Source organism: Aptenodytes forsteri, unplaced genomic scaffold (genome assembly GCF_000699145.1).
Source record: "Aptenodytes forsteri isolate BGI_AS27 unplaced genomic scaffold, ASM69914v1 Scaffold6, whole genome shotgun sequence".
Lineage (NCBI taxonomy): Eukaryota > Metazoa > Chordata > Aves > Sphenisciformes > Spheniscidae > Aptenodytes > Aptenodytes forsteri.
In genome coordinates this window covers 3,570,088-3,584,317 of record NW_008795709.1, presented here as the reverse complement: position 1 = coordinate 3,584,317, position 14,230 = coordinate 3,570,088, and the positions used below count along the sequence as shown (strand labels likewise).

At 38.5% G+C, this 14,230-nt stretch overlaps 1 protein-coding gene across 1 annotated transcript in view; it reads right to left on the bottom strand.

Moving 5' to 3' along the window:
* Window positions 1-11,477: 11,477 nt before the first annotated feature.
* The window catches only part of GLRB (glycine receptor beta), a 48,771-nt gene continuing 46,018 nt past the window's right edge, over window positions 11,478-14,230 (bottom strand). Inside the window, exon 9 of the mRNA XM_009283328.1 lies at window positions 11,478-12,346. Coding sequence (XP_009281603.1) covers window positions 12,050-12,346 — 297 coding nt within the window. The 3' untranslated portion in view covers window positions 11,478-12,049. The remainder of the gene's footprint in view (window positions 12,347-14,230) is intronic.

Here is a 14,230-nt window from a genome sequence, read left to right as displayed (position 1 = left end):
AAGGTGGCGGCAAACTTTTCAGCAGGGCCTGTTGTGACAGGACAAGGGGGAATGGCTTTAAACTAAAGGGGGGTAGATATAGACCAGATATAAGGAAGAAATTTTTTACGCTGAGGGTGGTGAAACACTGGCACAGGTTGCCCAGAGAGGTGGTGGATGCCCCATCCCTGGAAACGTTCTATGAATAGATAGATTTGCATGAGACAAGGTAATAATTCCTTTCTTCAGGAAATATCCAAAAGATGTAAGGATTTTTTTGTTTTGTTTTGTTCAATTACCCACTGCAGGCATTTTACACTATTCTTTGAAAAATCCCATAAAACATAGGATATAATATTAAAAGGACTGTTGTGATTTGAAACATCAGCTCTCTTATCCTTATCATTATGATCTTTCAGCAACAGAAATATCTTTTGGGTTCACTGTTTACTTGTTTGGCATCAATAACTTTTGAGAAAATCATCTTGTCAAGAAACAGCTCAGTCGTGCTCAACAGAAGTTTATTTTTAGTTCTGAAAAACCACTTCAGTGGTTCAGTCCCAGAAGTAGTTCACAGCACAGATAAGAAACATTTTTACTTTCACATCTGCATAGGCATATCTTCCCAGTGGTAAAGTGTGGTGTTAATGGCAAACTTTTACAGAAGGAAGAACAACAAACCAGAACTGTAAGAAAAAAGAAACAATTCTTACGAGGCACTTAATTAACGTGCTTTGGACTAGAAATACATCAACATCATAGTAAATGCGCAGCAAATAACATTCTTCTAATTGCATAATTGCTTTAACTATAGGCTTTAATTGTGGCGCTTATAGTAGAAAAAATTCTGCTTATAATATTTGTGGCATTAAAGACAACTTAAATGATGCTGTTTGTCTTTACTGAACCTTCATTTGTGTTACAATGGAAAGTTGTCTTACACAGATTAACTGCTAGCCATTATTAGAGTCTACATAGTTGCCATTTAACCTGAGACTTACCTTATTCCTTGCTAATTGCATTGCCCTAATAAGACGTACGCACAGAGGTGATGTGCGCAGGTAGCTGCGTTCAGAACAATTTTAAATTTACTGTTTCCTTTCATTACAGGTCAACATACACTGCACCATGCATCAAGGGCTTAAAAAGAAAGAGACAAGCTGATGGGCTTCCAAGGGCAGCTCAAAGACGGTAGTTATGAGTACACAACAAAAACCTAACCCTGAACTTAGAAACATCACTGTCCTGAGTCTAAACCAGCTACAGAGAAAAACAACCTAGGGACAGAGAAAGGATTTATGCCACAGCTAGGAATATGTGGACCGACGACAGGCGCACTCCTATAGGGATCCATTACCCTCTGTCCCATATTTTGGTTGTCCCCAACCTGTCAGTACCAGCTACTGTACTACTACCTGTCAGTACTGTTGCTACTGTGAATACCGCATTTACGCCTTTCTGTTAAATCAAACAGATCTGCTAATGCGATCTAATGATTTGGGTTTCTATGACTAAAACTATAAAAAGTTTCGCTGATGGTATCTGAAATAAATATGAGTACTGAAAGGCATTTTCTGGAGGAGAACCCTAACCAACGTTTGCCTGTATTCTGCTGGGCTCCCTGTGGTTTTAGTAGTAATAAGAAAATAGGACCTTAATTTTAGCGGTTGGTCAGCTATAGCAAATAAATGTCAAAGGCAATTAAATGAGCTTACTCAAAACACACAAGATCTCCTTCAGAAAAAACAAGGGAAATATAAAGAGATCAGAAACTTCTAGCCTCAAACGTGTATCCAGAATAATCCGGTTCTTACCGATGTTTTCATACCAGAATAGTAGCAATAGTTCAGATTTTCTTTACAGCGAGAAGAGTTTGGTTATTTGAGGCAGTTAGGGAAAAATCACAAATCTCACAAGCACTCTGAGTGCTACGGCCGAACAAGATAGCAGAATGCAATATTAATTCTTCACAGCTATTGTAGTGCTGCACTAAAAAGTGTCTGTAGTATAAATGTTATGCTTTGGAGTGGAATTTTCTCTATTTAACATCTGATTATTTTATAATTTTATTAATTATAACTCATCTCAATACAGTGTCTCATTAGAGTAACAGAAAATTTGGTGTTATTGACAAATGATTGTGTGACACATATGGATAATTAATTACAGTAACATCCCATGAAATGACAGGGAAATTAAATGGATTGAAAATGCCACCCTTCACAGGCTCCCACAATCTTTTGCTTTTGAATGTCAACCAAGAAAGAAAACCCTGCTTTCTGACACGAGCAGTGCTGGGCTTCCGCTCCATCCCAGAGAAGGCAATAAGCAATCCGCGAGTGAGACAGATGTGTGGCATTCCCTTTTAACTTTCTGTACATAAATCAGCCCCCAGGTGATTGTATCTACACTGCTCTTGGATTATTGTCCTATAAATGAGAGACTCTGTTGCCTAATGTGAGCTTCCCGCCTCAAGGATTTAGATGACAAACCCCAGGAAACATATACTTTTCAGTATCTTTTTTATTAATTTATTTACTAGTAATTAACTTAATATACTGATTAATCACTATATAGCATTACTAGTATTAACAAACTAGAAAAAAATGGGATACCAATTAACCACTGTTTCTTTTTTAAAAATAGGACTTATTGATTACATTATATGTGACAAAACTTGTTCTGAGCTTGCAATTGAAGGAGCTACTCCAGCATGTGATTTCATACCCCGTGGCCCACACAGCTCACTCTGTGCCATGGCAGGGGATGATTTATTTTACAGGGAACTGAAAAAATACATGGTATGATATTGATGTACTTTGAAAATACTTGCAAAACAAAATACTAATAATTGAAGGGGAAAACACTGGTAAGTTGTTAAATCCTGACAAGCTGTTTTCATGAAGGCTTAGTCCTAAGAAGGCCATTATATTAAGTATGGATATTTATGCATATGTAGATTAAATTTTAAATGAATAAATGTACCATTTTAAAAGATACAACTTCTTCCTTCGTTATTCTGCAGATTCTTCTGTGGAATTTGGATCTGAGGAAAGAACTGTGACATTATTTTAAGATTCCTTTTTAGAGATCAGAAAGGAGTAATATCGAAGGGAAGAATGTATACATACAGTGGGTTTGACCCTCCTCTGAGAGTAAATCAGAAAGAACTACACTGTAAAGCCAACATAAATGAGGGGAATATCAGGCACTTGATATCAGAGCCAGACTACTTCCAGAAATGTTAAGACTGGGGGAAGACAAATACAGCTATCACTACTGTATACCACTGAATCTATTCTTAATAATGACTGAAATAATTTTTGTTATTATTTGTGTGCATTACAGTAGTGCCTTAAGGCAGCGTACAACATATAGCAACAGATTATTTTTCGTCCCAGCCACATCCAATCTAAACAAAAGGCCCTTAGCGCAACAGAAAGCAGCATTGTTATCATCTATCATTTGAGGCAGAGGAACGTAAGAAAACAGAGGAAATAGTCTGTCAAACTTGCACAGGAGATCTGGGGAAGGGACACCCGGCTCTCTTTAGTTACTGCGTACTCTGCTGAGCTACAGACCGTCACGTACGTACAATGTTCAAACTTACGCTGTATAGAGAGCCATGCCTTCAGTCATGCACCGTGTGCCCGTCAGCTAACAGCAGTCGTTTTACTGCTTGGTCAGAGAAGAAATAATTTCATCTATCGAATTCTTGCCGCACGAACTGGCAGAAAGACCGTATTACAGGAGAGCATGCTGGTCAGGCGCAGATACGAGGTCAATATGGACAAGACTTCCTGGTCTTTTCTATAAAGCTATAATTTCTTTTCAGCCAGGAAATGAAAACTGTTGAAAGATTCAATGTTGTCCTGTCTTTTAAGGCTGGAATCTCCTTTCAGCCAAAATAATTTATTCCATTTGTCAAAGCTCATCAGACTCTCAGCGTGAGTCTTGCATAAATGGATTCATTCCTGGCTGTTTCATTTGCACACTCCATGAAATTTTTTTCCACCTATTTAATTTCATCAAGACTTTCTTCACAGAGACTAGTAAACTTGCTGCAAGGGCACTTAATGTAAAAGACACTGCCTCTTTCTTATATTCCTGTGGAAAAAAATAGGATAAACCACAATACGCTTTAATAATTCATATACTTAGAAAAATTCCCATTTTAAGATGCTGTTCCTGAAATGGGAACAATATGGAAGCATATGATAAATAAAGCAATAAAGCCATGCTTATGGGTAACAGATAATAAAGTGCTGCCAACTTGGATACGCATTTTCTGTTTAAAATCTCCCATGGTGAAATTCGTAATATTCCGTATTCTACAGTAGTGGTGTAAAATCCTCCCATGAAACTGCAGTGTCTGGGAACATTACTACGGCATCGTTGTTGTTATTTTTCTAAATAAAGTGCCTCTCTGTTGCAAGAAAACTCATCAAGTGGAAAATGTGATGAACACGTTATTGCAAAGGCACAGGGTTTGGGAAACCTAGCTGTGTTTTCCTTTGCCTAGTTTGCATTGAACGCAGCTGTATAGGGCAGGTCCTACGCAGGGGGTCTGGTCTTTGTCCACGCTTCTGTAGGGCAGCCGTAACAATTTAAGCAGCAGTAGATCCTCCGAAGCCTACTTGGCTTTAAGACCTCAGCAAGGGAAGAGCTTTAAGTCCAGAGAAAACAAGCAGCACCAATGGGATCCTCTCCTGCCGTTACGCACATTTGTTTATTCATTTAAGAAATTTATTTATTTAAGAAGTTTTCACCTTGGGGAAACAACCAACTAGAAAATATGAAGAATTAGTGAATAAAGACTAAAGTTTAATTCCATGAAGTAGATTATAGCTCACGGCGGATGCTGTATATCATTTCTATTTGCTTGAAAAAAGAAGATTGTTTTTGTAATAGCCTGATCCTGAAGCACATCCAGGAGGGGAATGGAAGCAAAGCTGCCTCAGAAGCTGACACGATCAGACAGATATTTTAAAAAGCCTGCTAAGATTTTACACCCTCCAGTAGGCTGAGGCTAAACAGGATTTGTCAGAAGCGGGAGCAGGTAGCAAGATAGGCTTTGTCAAAAGCAGAAACTGCTGCCAGAGCGGTATTGGTGAAAACCGTTAGTCTTTACAGTCAGTTCCTGTCAGTATTATGCATTTGAAATAGCCGGTCTTCAAATTAATATTTTCCAATGAGCTGGCCTTTAGGAGTCAAAGAAACAAACAAATTAATCTGAAAGAATGAGTCTGCCTGAGACACTGATAAATCTGTTATGACAATGTAAGGCTTATTAAACACTGAGAAATGTATTTCCCTAGCCTCTGGGTCAAATGCAAGTTTTAAGGTTAATGGAGGAAATCAACATTTAAAAAAATGTCACATGGACTACTTTTTTTTGTGTTCTGCTTTTGACAAGAAATTCAGGATTCAATACACTTAACTCAAACATATAATGCATGTAGTGATGTATCACCCAAATAACACAATATTCTGAGTTACAGGGACATAACTGAAGTAGGATAACATAGATGATGTTACAATTTGAGAAACAAAGGGGAGTCCCAGGTCTTCTCATATATTACCATTCATCTGTTCTTTAACATCAGCACGGGCTTGCCTTCATGAACTCTGTCAGAGTCACACGCATGATCTTTGCTCTGACTGTACGGAGATGAAATGTAGGCTAGCTGAAGCGTATTGCCGAGGAAATAACTCAGTCTTGATAAAAGGAATGCTTTGCAGAACAGAAAAGCTAAACAGTGCTATTGATTATCATGATGTATGCTACAGTGAAAGAAGGTGGAAACACAGGGGCTGCCTACACACAGCTTTTCCTCTCAGCAGCAGCTGCAGTTTCAGCAGGGGTTTTTCTTGCAATTTATGACGTTAAAGAAGGATTCCTCTGAGTTGAAAGGTGGTACAGCAACTTGACCTGCTATACTCAGGAGGGTTTCTTGGGCCCAAAAAGCTCTTGAGTTTGCTTCCTCAAGTGAAAAATGACCCCCACTGTGGATATTCATAGAAAGAAACTGACATACACAGATATATATCTGAAAAAACCCCACACTATCCCCTGCCACAGCCTGAAGAACTCATCAGGTGGAGCACGGTTATCCAAAACCTTATCTTTTCTAGTCCACAGTCCCCATACTTCTTCCTTTCAAAGCATGTTATGTGGCTTAAGCAACTGCCTGGTGGGATAGAAACTCTTAGTAACCCATGTTGCCCTACTGGTTGTTTTCCATCACTGTAAACCATACTTTCAGGCAATAAGGGGAAAGACTGTAAATTTTCTTGTACTAAAAGACATGTGCTTAATGTACCTGCTCTCTCTGTGTGATAGCTAATGGTGCCAGGCAGACTTTAGATTTACCTCAATACTTCAAAGAAGAGTTGACTAGCAAGCTTGAAGGCCCTTCAAATACCTTCCTTGTTTGGAGGGAGTCAGTCGATGCCGTTCTCCAGAACCCTGGTAGGTACTGACGTGTTGAGAAACACCATGCTGAAAAGCAGCCAGTGGCCCTCAAAACCAGGGTTGACCTCCATGGACAACCTGGAAGTCAAAAAAGATTTTATAAACTTAGTCTCATTAGTCTCACTAGTCTCTTTAGTCTCGTTATTCATTTAAAAGGTTATGATCCAATACCCACCATTAGAGTTAGGGACTTTAAACAGAATGGGTCTTTTAATGTGCAAAAGAGATAGTCTTATGACCTAGACTCAGCAGGCAACCTCATTCACGCTCCAGTGGGCGAATCCAGCTCATTCTTTTACACGTGCATTGGTTCGGGAAAATGAGTTTCATTTTTGGCACTACCGGTGAACACTTTTGTCCGTACACAAAATTAAGTATGGCAGAAATCCTGTATGTCATCAAAACCCATAGAGAGATTATGTTACAGTGGCATCTTTCACATCACCAGTGGGAAAAAATAATTCAGTTCTAGCACACAGTGCGTCATACAACGTACATCTACATTTCGCAGACATGGGCTGATAAACACCCACACGAGCTAACTTTAAACCAACTGTTTGAGCATAATAGCCAAGGCAGCATAGAGCTTTGTGGGGGTTAACACCAAAGTATATTATTTTTTCATTTCTTACGCCAGCAGGTAGGCTTCCCAGCCGGAGCTCACCGTTACCATGGCTACGTTGCCAGCCATCTCCAAGTCAGATAGTTTAAAGCTAATTTGGATAAGCCTGCATTAGCTGCAGACATTTTAGTGACTGCAGTGTAGACATACTCATAGCAATGAAGGGTTTTCAGAAAGATTTCAAAATAGCCATGTAATTTTTTTTTTAAATGTCTGCTGACACTGTTACCACTGATGGAATGAGGACGGGTGCTGGGAGGTAGATGGGCGGGCGACTTTCCCGAGTAAGTCAAAATGCAAGGGAGTGCTGCAAGCAGCCCAGATTGTTTGTGATTTATTTGATACAATGGTATAGACAAAACCACAATGAGAATTTTATGTCTTTAAAACTGCATTTTGTTTTCTGTATGTTCCATTGTTTATTCAAGTGTACAGCTTCCTATGAAAAGAACTAGTTTCTGTATCTATCTGGCACCGCAGATGAGCTTAAGTTTTCTTTTTTTTAGCAATTCTTTATATTTATATAAAAAGAAGGTAACTTATAGCATATCATTACTATATGGAGCAATTAAATTGTAAGACAATTAAATTAAATTGTAGACACAAACAAAGGTATTATTCAATCTCTCTATCTGAATTTCTTCTTCTTTCCGCATTATCTTCTCTAATCCCAGAATTAGTACACCAAAGCATCAAGTAACGGTGTCCTATCATTCCCTTATCTGCTACGCACCACATTTGTACTCATTTCAGCACTAAGCTATCTCTATAGCCTGAAAATCACTTGACATCGCATATATTCAGGTTGCGCTGCCTTGGAAAGAAATAATTTATTGTTACCTATTCTGTAAATATCCTCAGCACAAGTCATCCAATAACCATAACGGTAAGCTGCTTTAATTGAAGAAGAGACCAATGGTCTCAGCTGTATTATAACGTCTCTTAATAGATTACCTTAACAGCTCTGACAGACTGCTTAAGTAAGTTATTGTCCCTCTTCAGAGTGAAATATTTTCAAATAAAGATTACTTTTAAGTGCATTTCCTTCAAAATGATTATGCAGCCAGATCAATCTCTGTGGGTCATGCTCACTGAAACTACCCCAAAAGGCAGCGTTACTACTTTCTCTTCAATGGGTAATAGGGCACGGAAGATGCTCTCTCTTTACCGACACATTTCCTGTTACCAAGCCCAAATTAATTTGAAGACTTTGAAGAATGAAAGCTGCTTGGCAATGTTTCCAAGTGGTCAGTCTTCTGCACGCTGCACTTACAGAAATAAACTCCCTTCCTCACTGAAAAGACAGACTGCTCACAGACACCATCTCAGCTAGAATTAACGTGAGACTGAAAAAAGAGGAGGTGCCAAAACCCACTACAGAGCTGCTCCTTAAACTGAGTGTCAAACATGAGTAGAACCAGCATGAGAAAGTAAGGTGTGGATTACTCCACACGGTACATTTCACACATCCTAACAGGGAATTAACGCATAGCAGCTGATATACTTTTCAGTTCACATCCTTACTTATTGTACAGGTTAAATTTGTGGATGCAGCCAAGCAATGAATTAATTCATCTCCATGGAAATTCCTGATGCAGTGTTTGAATGTGTTCTAAAATCCTGAAACAGAAAGATATCTAAAGGGTCTTGAAGGAACAGAATGAACTATTTGGATACTACCCCTCAATGCTTAAGAGACAAGAAAATATTGAGGTATACGTTAAGGGTAGAACAAAAATTTGTAACCCCCCTACCAGTAAACAGTAGAAATTAAAGTAAATGTCAACTGAAACACAGATGGTCTCTCCCTCAGAAACAGATTTTGCTGTCATGCAGTTTGTTCAGACATCATGACTAGTTAATCTAGTTACTAATGTGTACTTCATGAGCCTCACCTTTGCTACTGCTTGAATGTCTTAATTTCTACAATTTAAAATTCATACTGCATGGCAAGTTTCTATAGCTCTCCATTGATTTTATGTCCATTTATTTTTAATTTTTTAATATTTTTTTCCCTTCATATTATCACTATCAATAACATTCTATACTCCCTATACAGTTTTATATTTGCACCTCATTCTGGAAATAAGTCAACAGGCAGAATTTTACAACTAGAGGGTGCTGGAGGACCATAATGTGCTATGGTATGCAAAACTCTCAATGACCTTTAGTGTAAAGAAGAAAAATAAAATAAATCAATTATTACTGCTCAGTAGGACAAGTTAATATATTCCGAGGTAATACAAATACTGCAATATTATCTAGTGTAAGTGAAAAGAAAATTAATACTTCATAGCTGATACTGGTTTATTTTAAATTTTGCTTTGAATTTGCTGTTAAACTTTGCTTCTGTCCTTAGTTTTTGTGCTGTAATGAACGAAAAGCCTTTATCTTAACAATATACATTCCTTTTGCTTCCTTTCGTGTGAGTTGGAAAGCAATTACAGTGTATTATTGATTAAATGTTTTATGATAAAACACAAAAGCCGTCAAGTAAGCAGGAAAGCAAGAAGGAAAAAGATTAATTTAACAATAAAATCTATAACTGAGATTATACAGATAGAATGTGGACATTAATTACAGATAAATCATTTAATAAGAGTTCTAACAAGAAAATTATCTTCCAAAATTCATATAATTTCCAACACAGGGTAATTATTTTCTTGCCTTCCAGTACTGCAAGAAAAAATACAAGTATGAGAATAAATAATGTCTATAAATATAGCACTCTGATTGTATATAGAAAAATTACCCCTCCCTTCCTTCCTCTCTTTGAATTATCCTTACTGCTTCTCAGAGTCTCTGACAATTCTGTAAATACCTTCAACAGACAGAAATATTGAAACTTTGAACTGGACCTTAAAGATATATTTTTTTTTTTCCTCTGATTCAACACGGTTCAGTAACATTTGGGATTTCCCTTCCATTTCCTCTGATTGAAAAGAAATCCAAAGGACAAACGGTGGCCGCCTGGTAAAGTGGCTTCCTGAAACCTCCATGAGGAAGTGGCCGGGAAGCTGGCGGAAAGCGCATGACCATATTCTGAAGAGCAGATCTCTTCAACCCAAACATGAATCGTTGCAACCAGGGTGTTGACCACAAAGTGGCAGTGGTTACAAAAAACCCTGGGCACGTGCAGATCCGCCAGATGCCCAGTGAAGCCAGCATAGCATGCTTCGCTCTTTTTATGTTCCCACTTTTGACCTTCTGGGTTGTGCAGGCTCGCCATATGTGGACGACATTCACGTGGGGGGCAATACCCAAGTGATCCAACAGTCCACTTGTGGTCTGCATTGGCTCAGCGCATCCTGGATGAGCTGGAAATGTAGCACAACAGTGTGATTGTGTCTGTTTCCTCACTATGGAAGGCTTCAGGTCTTTAACTCAGTTCCCTTCCTCGCCCATGAGGAGCCAATAATCCATATTTCCTTTTATGAATTGCCAAGTTAGTGAGAACTGTCTTATTTTAATATTTTAACTAACTGTGGTGCCCCAGCTTTACAAGAGACATGTTTTCCTATGGCACACTCACAAGGGCTGAGGCACAGTCCCTGTGTGCTCCCGGGGAACACACGCTACTCAGATGCCTACATACAAGCAGCTTTCTTTTGGTTGCGCTTCACCTCATGACTTGCCCTTAGGAAGGGGTGCACCCTGGCACCCACGGGAGACCACAGGTCCTGCCCTGTGCACCCTGGGGAGATCATGTTTCTGTAGTCTCCATGTCACGGGGTTTCCTCTGGAAAATGGAGAGCAGTCTCCTATCAGAGCAGATTCACGCATAGGACCTTATTCTCCAAAAAGTAGCAGCCGAATCAATGAGTTGGTGAGGGCAGCCATTAATTAACACATAGGCACAAGGACTCATGATGTATGTAAGAGTCTCAGCCCTTTAGACACTTCTTCACTTCTACTGGTGGCTAGGTGTTAGCTTTGGTCATCTGTGCTACAACAGGCAAACAAAAAAAGTATAACTAGTGGTAAAAATGGGATTTCATCTTGACAACAACTGGTTTGTTTAAACTGAAAGCTTTCAAGGGGGTAAACAAAACAAATTGAGTAAGATGTATCCGATGCAACAACAAAAAAATTGTGACATATACTGCAGGCTTGCCAGATGCTACAGAAGATGAGTCAGAGGACAGAGTAATGCAAAAAAGTGTAACAACCTGACACTGAACTGCATCTTGTGATGTTTCTCCAAAACTCCTGATACCTTTAGTCTAGAAAGCAGCCTGTTTGTTTTTGACATATCGTATCTAGTTTGTGCCTAAGAAAACAGCAGTCAAAATTTGGCCCAATGTTTTATTGTCAGCATATTCTCACACACTTAAGTGTGCCTGCTTGATGGATACAATTGTTGGGTTTTTTTTTCTAAATGAGCTGATTTTACAAAATTAGTAATTCTCTGATCTTTATTTTTCCACATAGACAAGATCAGCGTATTGAATGCTGCCTTCACTTACAAAGTCTAAATAATATGAATTACAACTTAGCTTTTCCTTCACCAGTGCCATCTAAAATGAGACAAGAACAAGATGTTTGTTTTTTTTTCCCTCTGGAAATTAGCAGAAAAGCTGTTAAATACTACATATACTAGAATACTGATTTTAATAATACTCAACGTGCACATCAGTTTCATGGTCAGAAACACTTTAAATCTCTGTATGTTACTACTAACTGAAAAGTGTTATTCAGCTTTATAATGTAGTATGCATCGTCCTTGATATATATTCCTAAAGCAGGATGTATGCTGTACATTTATATACAAGGTTGGTTGGAGCACAGACATTGCAGTGTCATGCTTTCATTCAAATTTCAGATGCCATATGTTCAGTACAATCGCATGGCATCAAAATGCAACATATTGCTTTGCAAATGCAAATAATTTCACACAGTGGCCTTCATGACTGGGAAGGGGTAATGAAATGGGATATATTTTACACATATGAAAAAAATAAATAAAAGATTTATCATAAATATATGGACCAGTATATGACGTTGAAGAACAAGAAGCAAAAAGGGAACAGTGCTCTTGCATAAAGATCGATTCTCTTTGCGGCTGATGGAATGACAGGCTTGGGAGGAGGAGGCTTCTTGTTGTTCTTGGCTTGAGATTTCCCGAGCCCATTGTTGACTTCAATGGGCTTCCCATAACAGTCATAATTCGATAATTCAAAATCCCTTGGCAAGCTTCCAACAATGCTGAAATCATTGGATCTCAGATCAGATTTCGAAGTACAAACTTTTTTGCATCTGGTCTCACCAACCTATGAAATAAAGAGTGAGGGGAATCATGATCTACTCACCATATTTCATTAACAAACTTAATGCAGCTGCTAGAGAACACCACAAACAAACATATAGGAAATTACTTGTTGATAGGGATACATTACATCAGCCTAATTTGCTGAATGGTTGCGTTAGAAAGTACTTAAGGATGATCAGTCAATCATATAAACTAATCCAAACATTCATAATTGTGTAATTTTTCATGCACAAGATGCCTCATGCTGTGCAACCTGCTATAGTTAGACTCCTTCATTTTAAGACGACAGAAGGGGAGAGAATATTTCTGTAGAGTATTTTTGGAAATCGGTTCTGTGCTGATGAACCTGCAGGACAGATACTATTTGATACTTACATTTTTCTGAGGCCTGGAAGCTACAGTCAGAATTAACCCTAAAATTCACTCTTTGATGCAACAATTAAAGTCTATTCTGGTTCTACATAGTAGCCAGCTCAAGATCCTATATCTCATCCTAGGGTGACCACCTTGCATGGCCAGAAGGCACTTTCTTTGTACCTGCAGTCCTTGGTGCCTCTCTAAAGACAGGTAACAAAGATGCGATACCGTTCTCAGCGCTTCCCATCGCTACACTGGAGAACCGTGTATCTGGGAAATCTAAATCCAGCAACTGAATACCTGTCTTTCCTACAGCTCCGTCAGTGCTCTTGGGGATCAGGTACTACTGTGCTATGGGGTAGCCCCAGGTGAATGATTCTCTTTCACAGACCAGGCAATCGCACTGGCACATACAATGAACATTTAAAAGAAAAAAAGTATTCGGTGCCCTTCAAACGAAAGTGTTTTTTGGGGAAAAAAAAAGTGTTCCTACATTTGCTTCCTTGGATTTTATAAAGTTTGTATTTCAGGTACAACAAATCTCTAGAAGGACCACCCACACACTGTTCAGGGAGCTTGAGGAGACCACTTGCAAGGTACTGTGCTTTGCGACTTGGGTAAATCTCTCCCAAAGTTTCATTTCAATTGGCCTATACAGTAAAGCAGGAAAAAAAAAAAGAAAAAAAAAAAGAAAAAAAAAAAAGAAAAAAAAAAAAGAAAAAAAAAAAAGAAAAAAAAAAAAGAAAAAAAAAAAAGAAAAAAAAAAAGAAAAAAAAAAAAGAAAAAAAAAGAATACAGGTTATGAACTTAACTGCATTATTAATAATGCCATTTGTTCACATATATAACCTGAGAGTTAGTTGGAAAAAATGCTGCTTTACAAATCAGGTTATACACGTGGGTAACTGACATTATCATAAGTTTCCTTAGGGCTTCCTGGAGCCACAGACGCACTAAAACTTGGTTCTTCCAAAAGCTGCCTCTCTCTCCTCCACAAAGCCTTCAGGCATTTTACTCTCAGCTCTTTCCACCTCTGAGTTTTCTGTAGTCTTAGGCTGATGGTTCGGGATATTTGCATCGTCACATTTTGTAATTAAAGTAATAATAGTGAAATACAGTACCAGACTTATGGATGAATGAAAAACATTCTGGAGAACATTATTAGCTTCTCTAGGACAACTGTCAAGGTACCCTGGACGAAAAGAACTGTGGTAGTCAGGAAGAGACCTAAACTTCAACTGGGGCTTTTACTCCTGCTACTGACAAGGCTGATTCTGGTGCAAGGTGGAAGAGAAGCACGGCACTGTTCCCTCAGCCAGGAGTTGCCAGACTCGTATTTCTCAGGAAAACAGTAAATTTTGAAACCAATGCACTAAAACTGAGGTGCAGGTTACATAACAAAACCAAGATTACAGGTTATAAAAAAGAAAAACAAGATAGGTGTTCCACGATGGTAAGGCAAAAATATATTTATAAATTTCCTGCAACTGCTTCCCAGTCATCAAAGAGCTGACAGTCTGGGACGGTA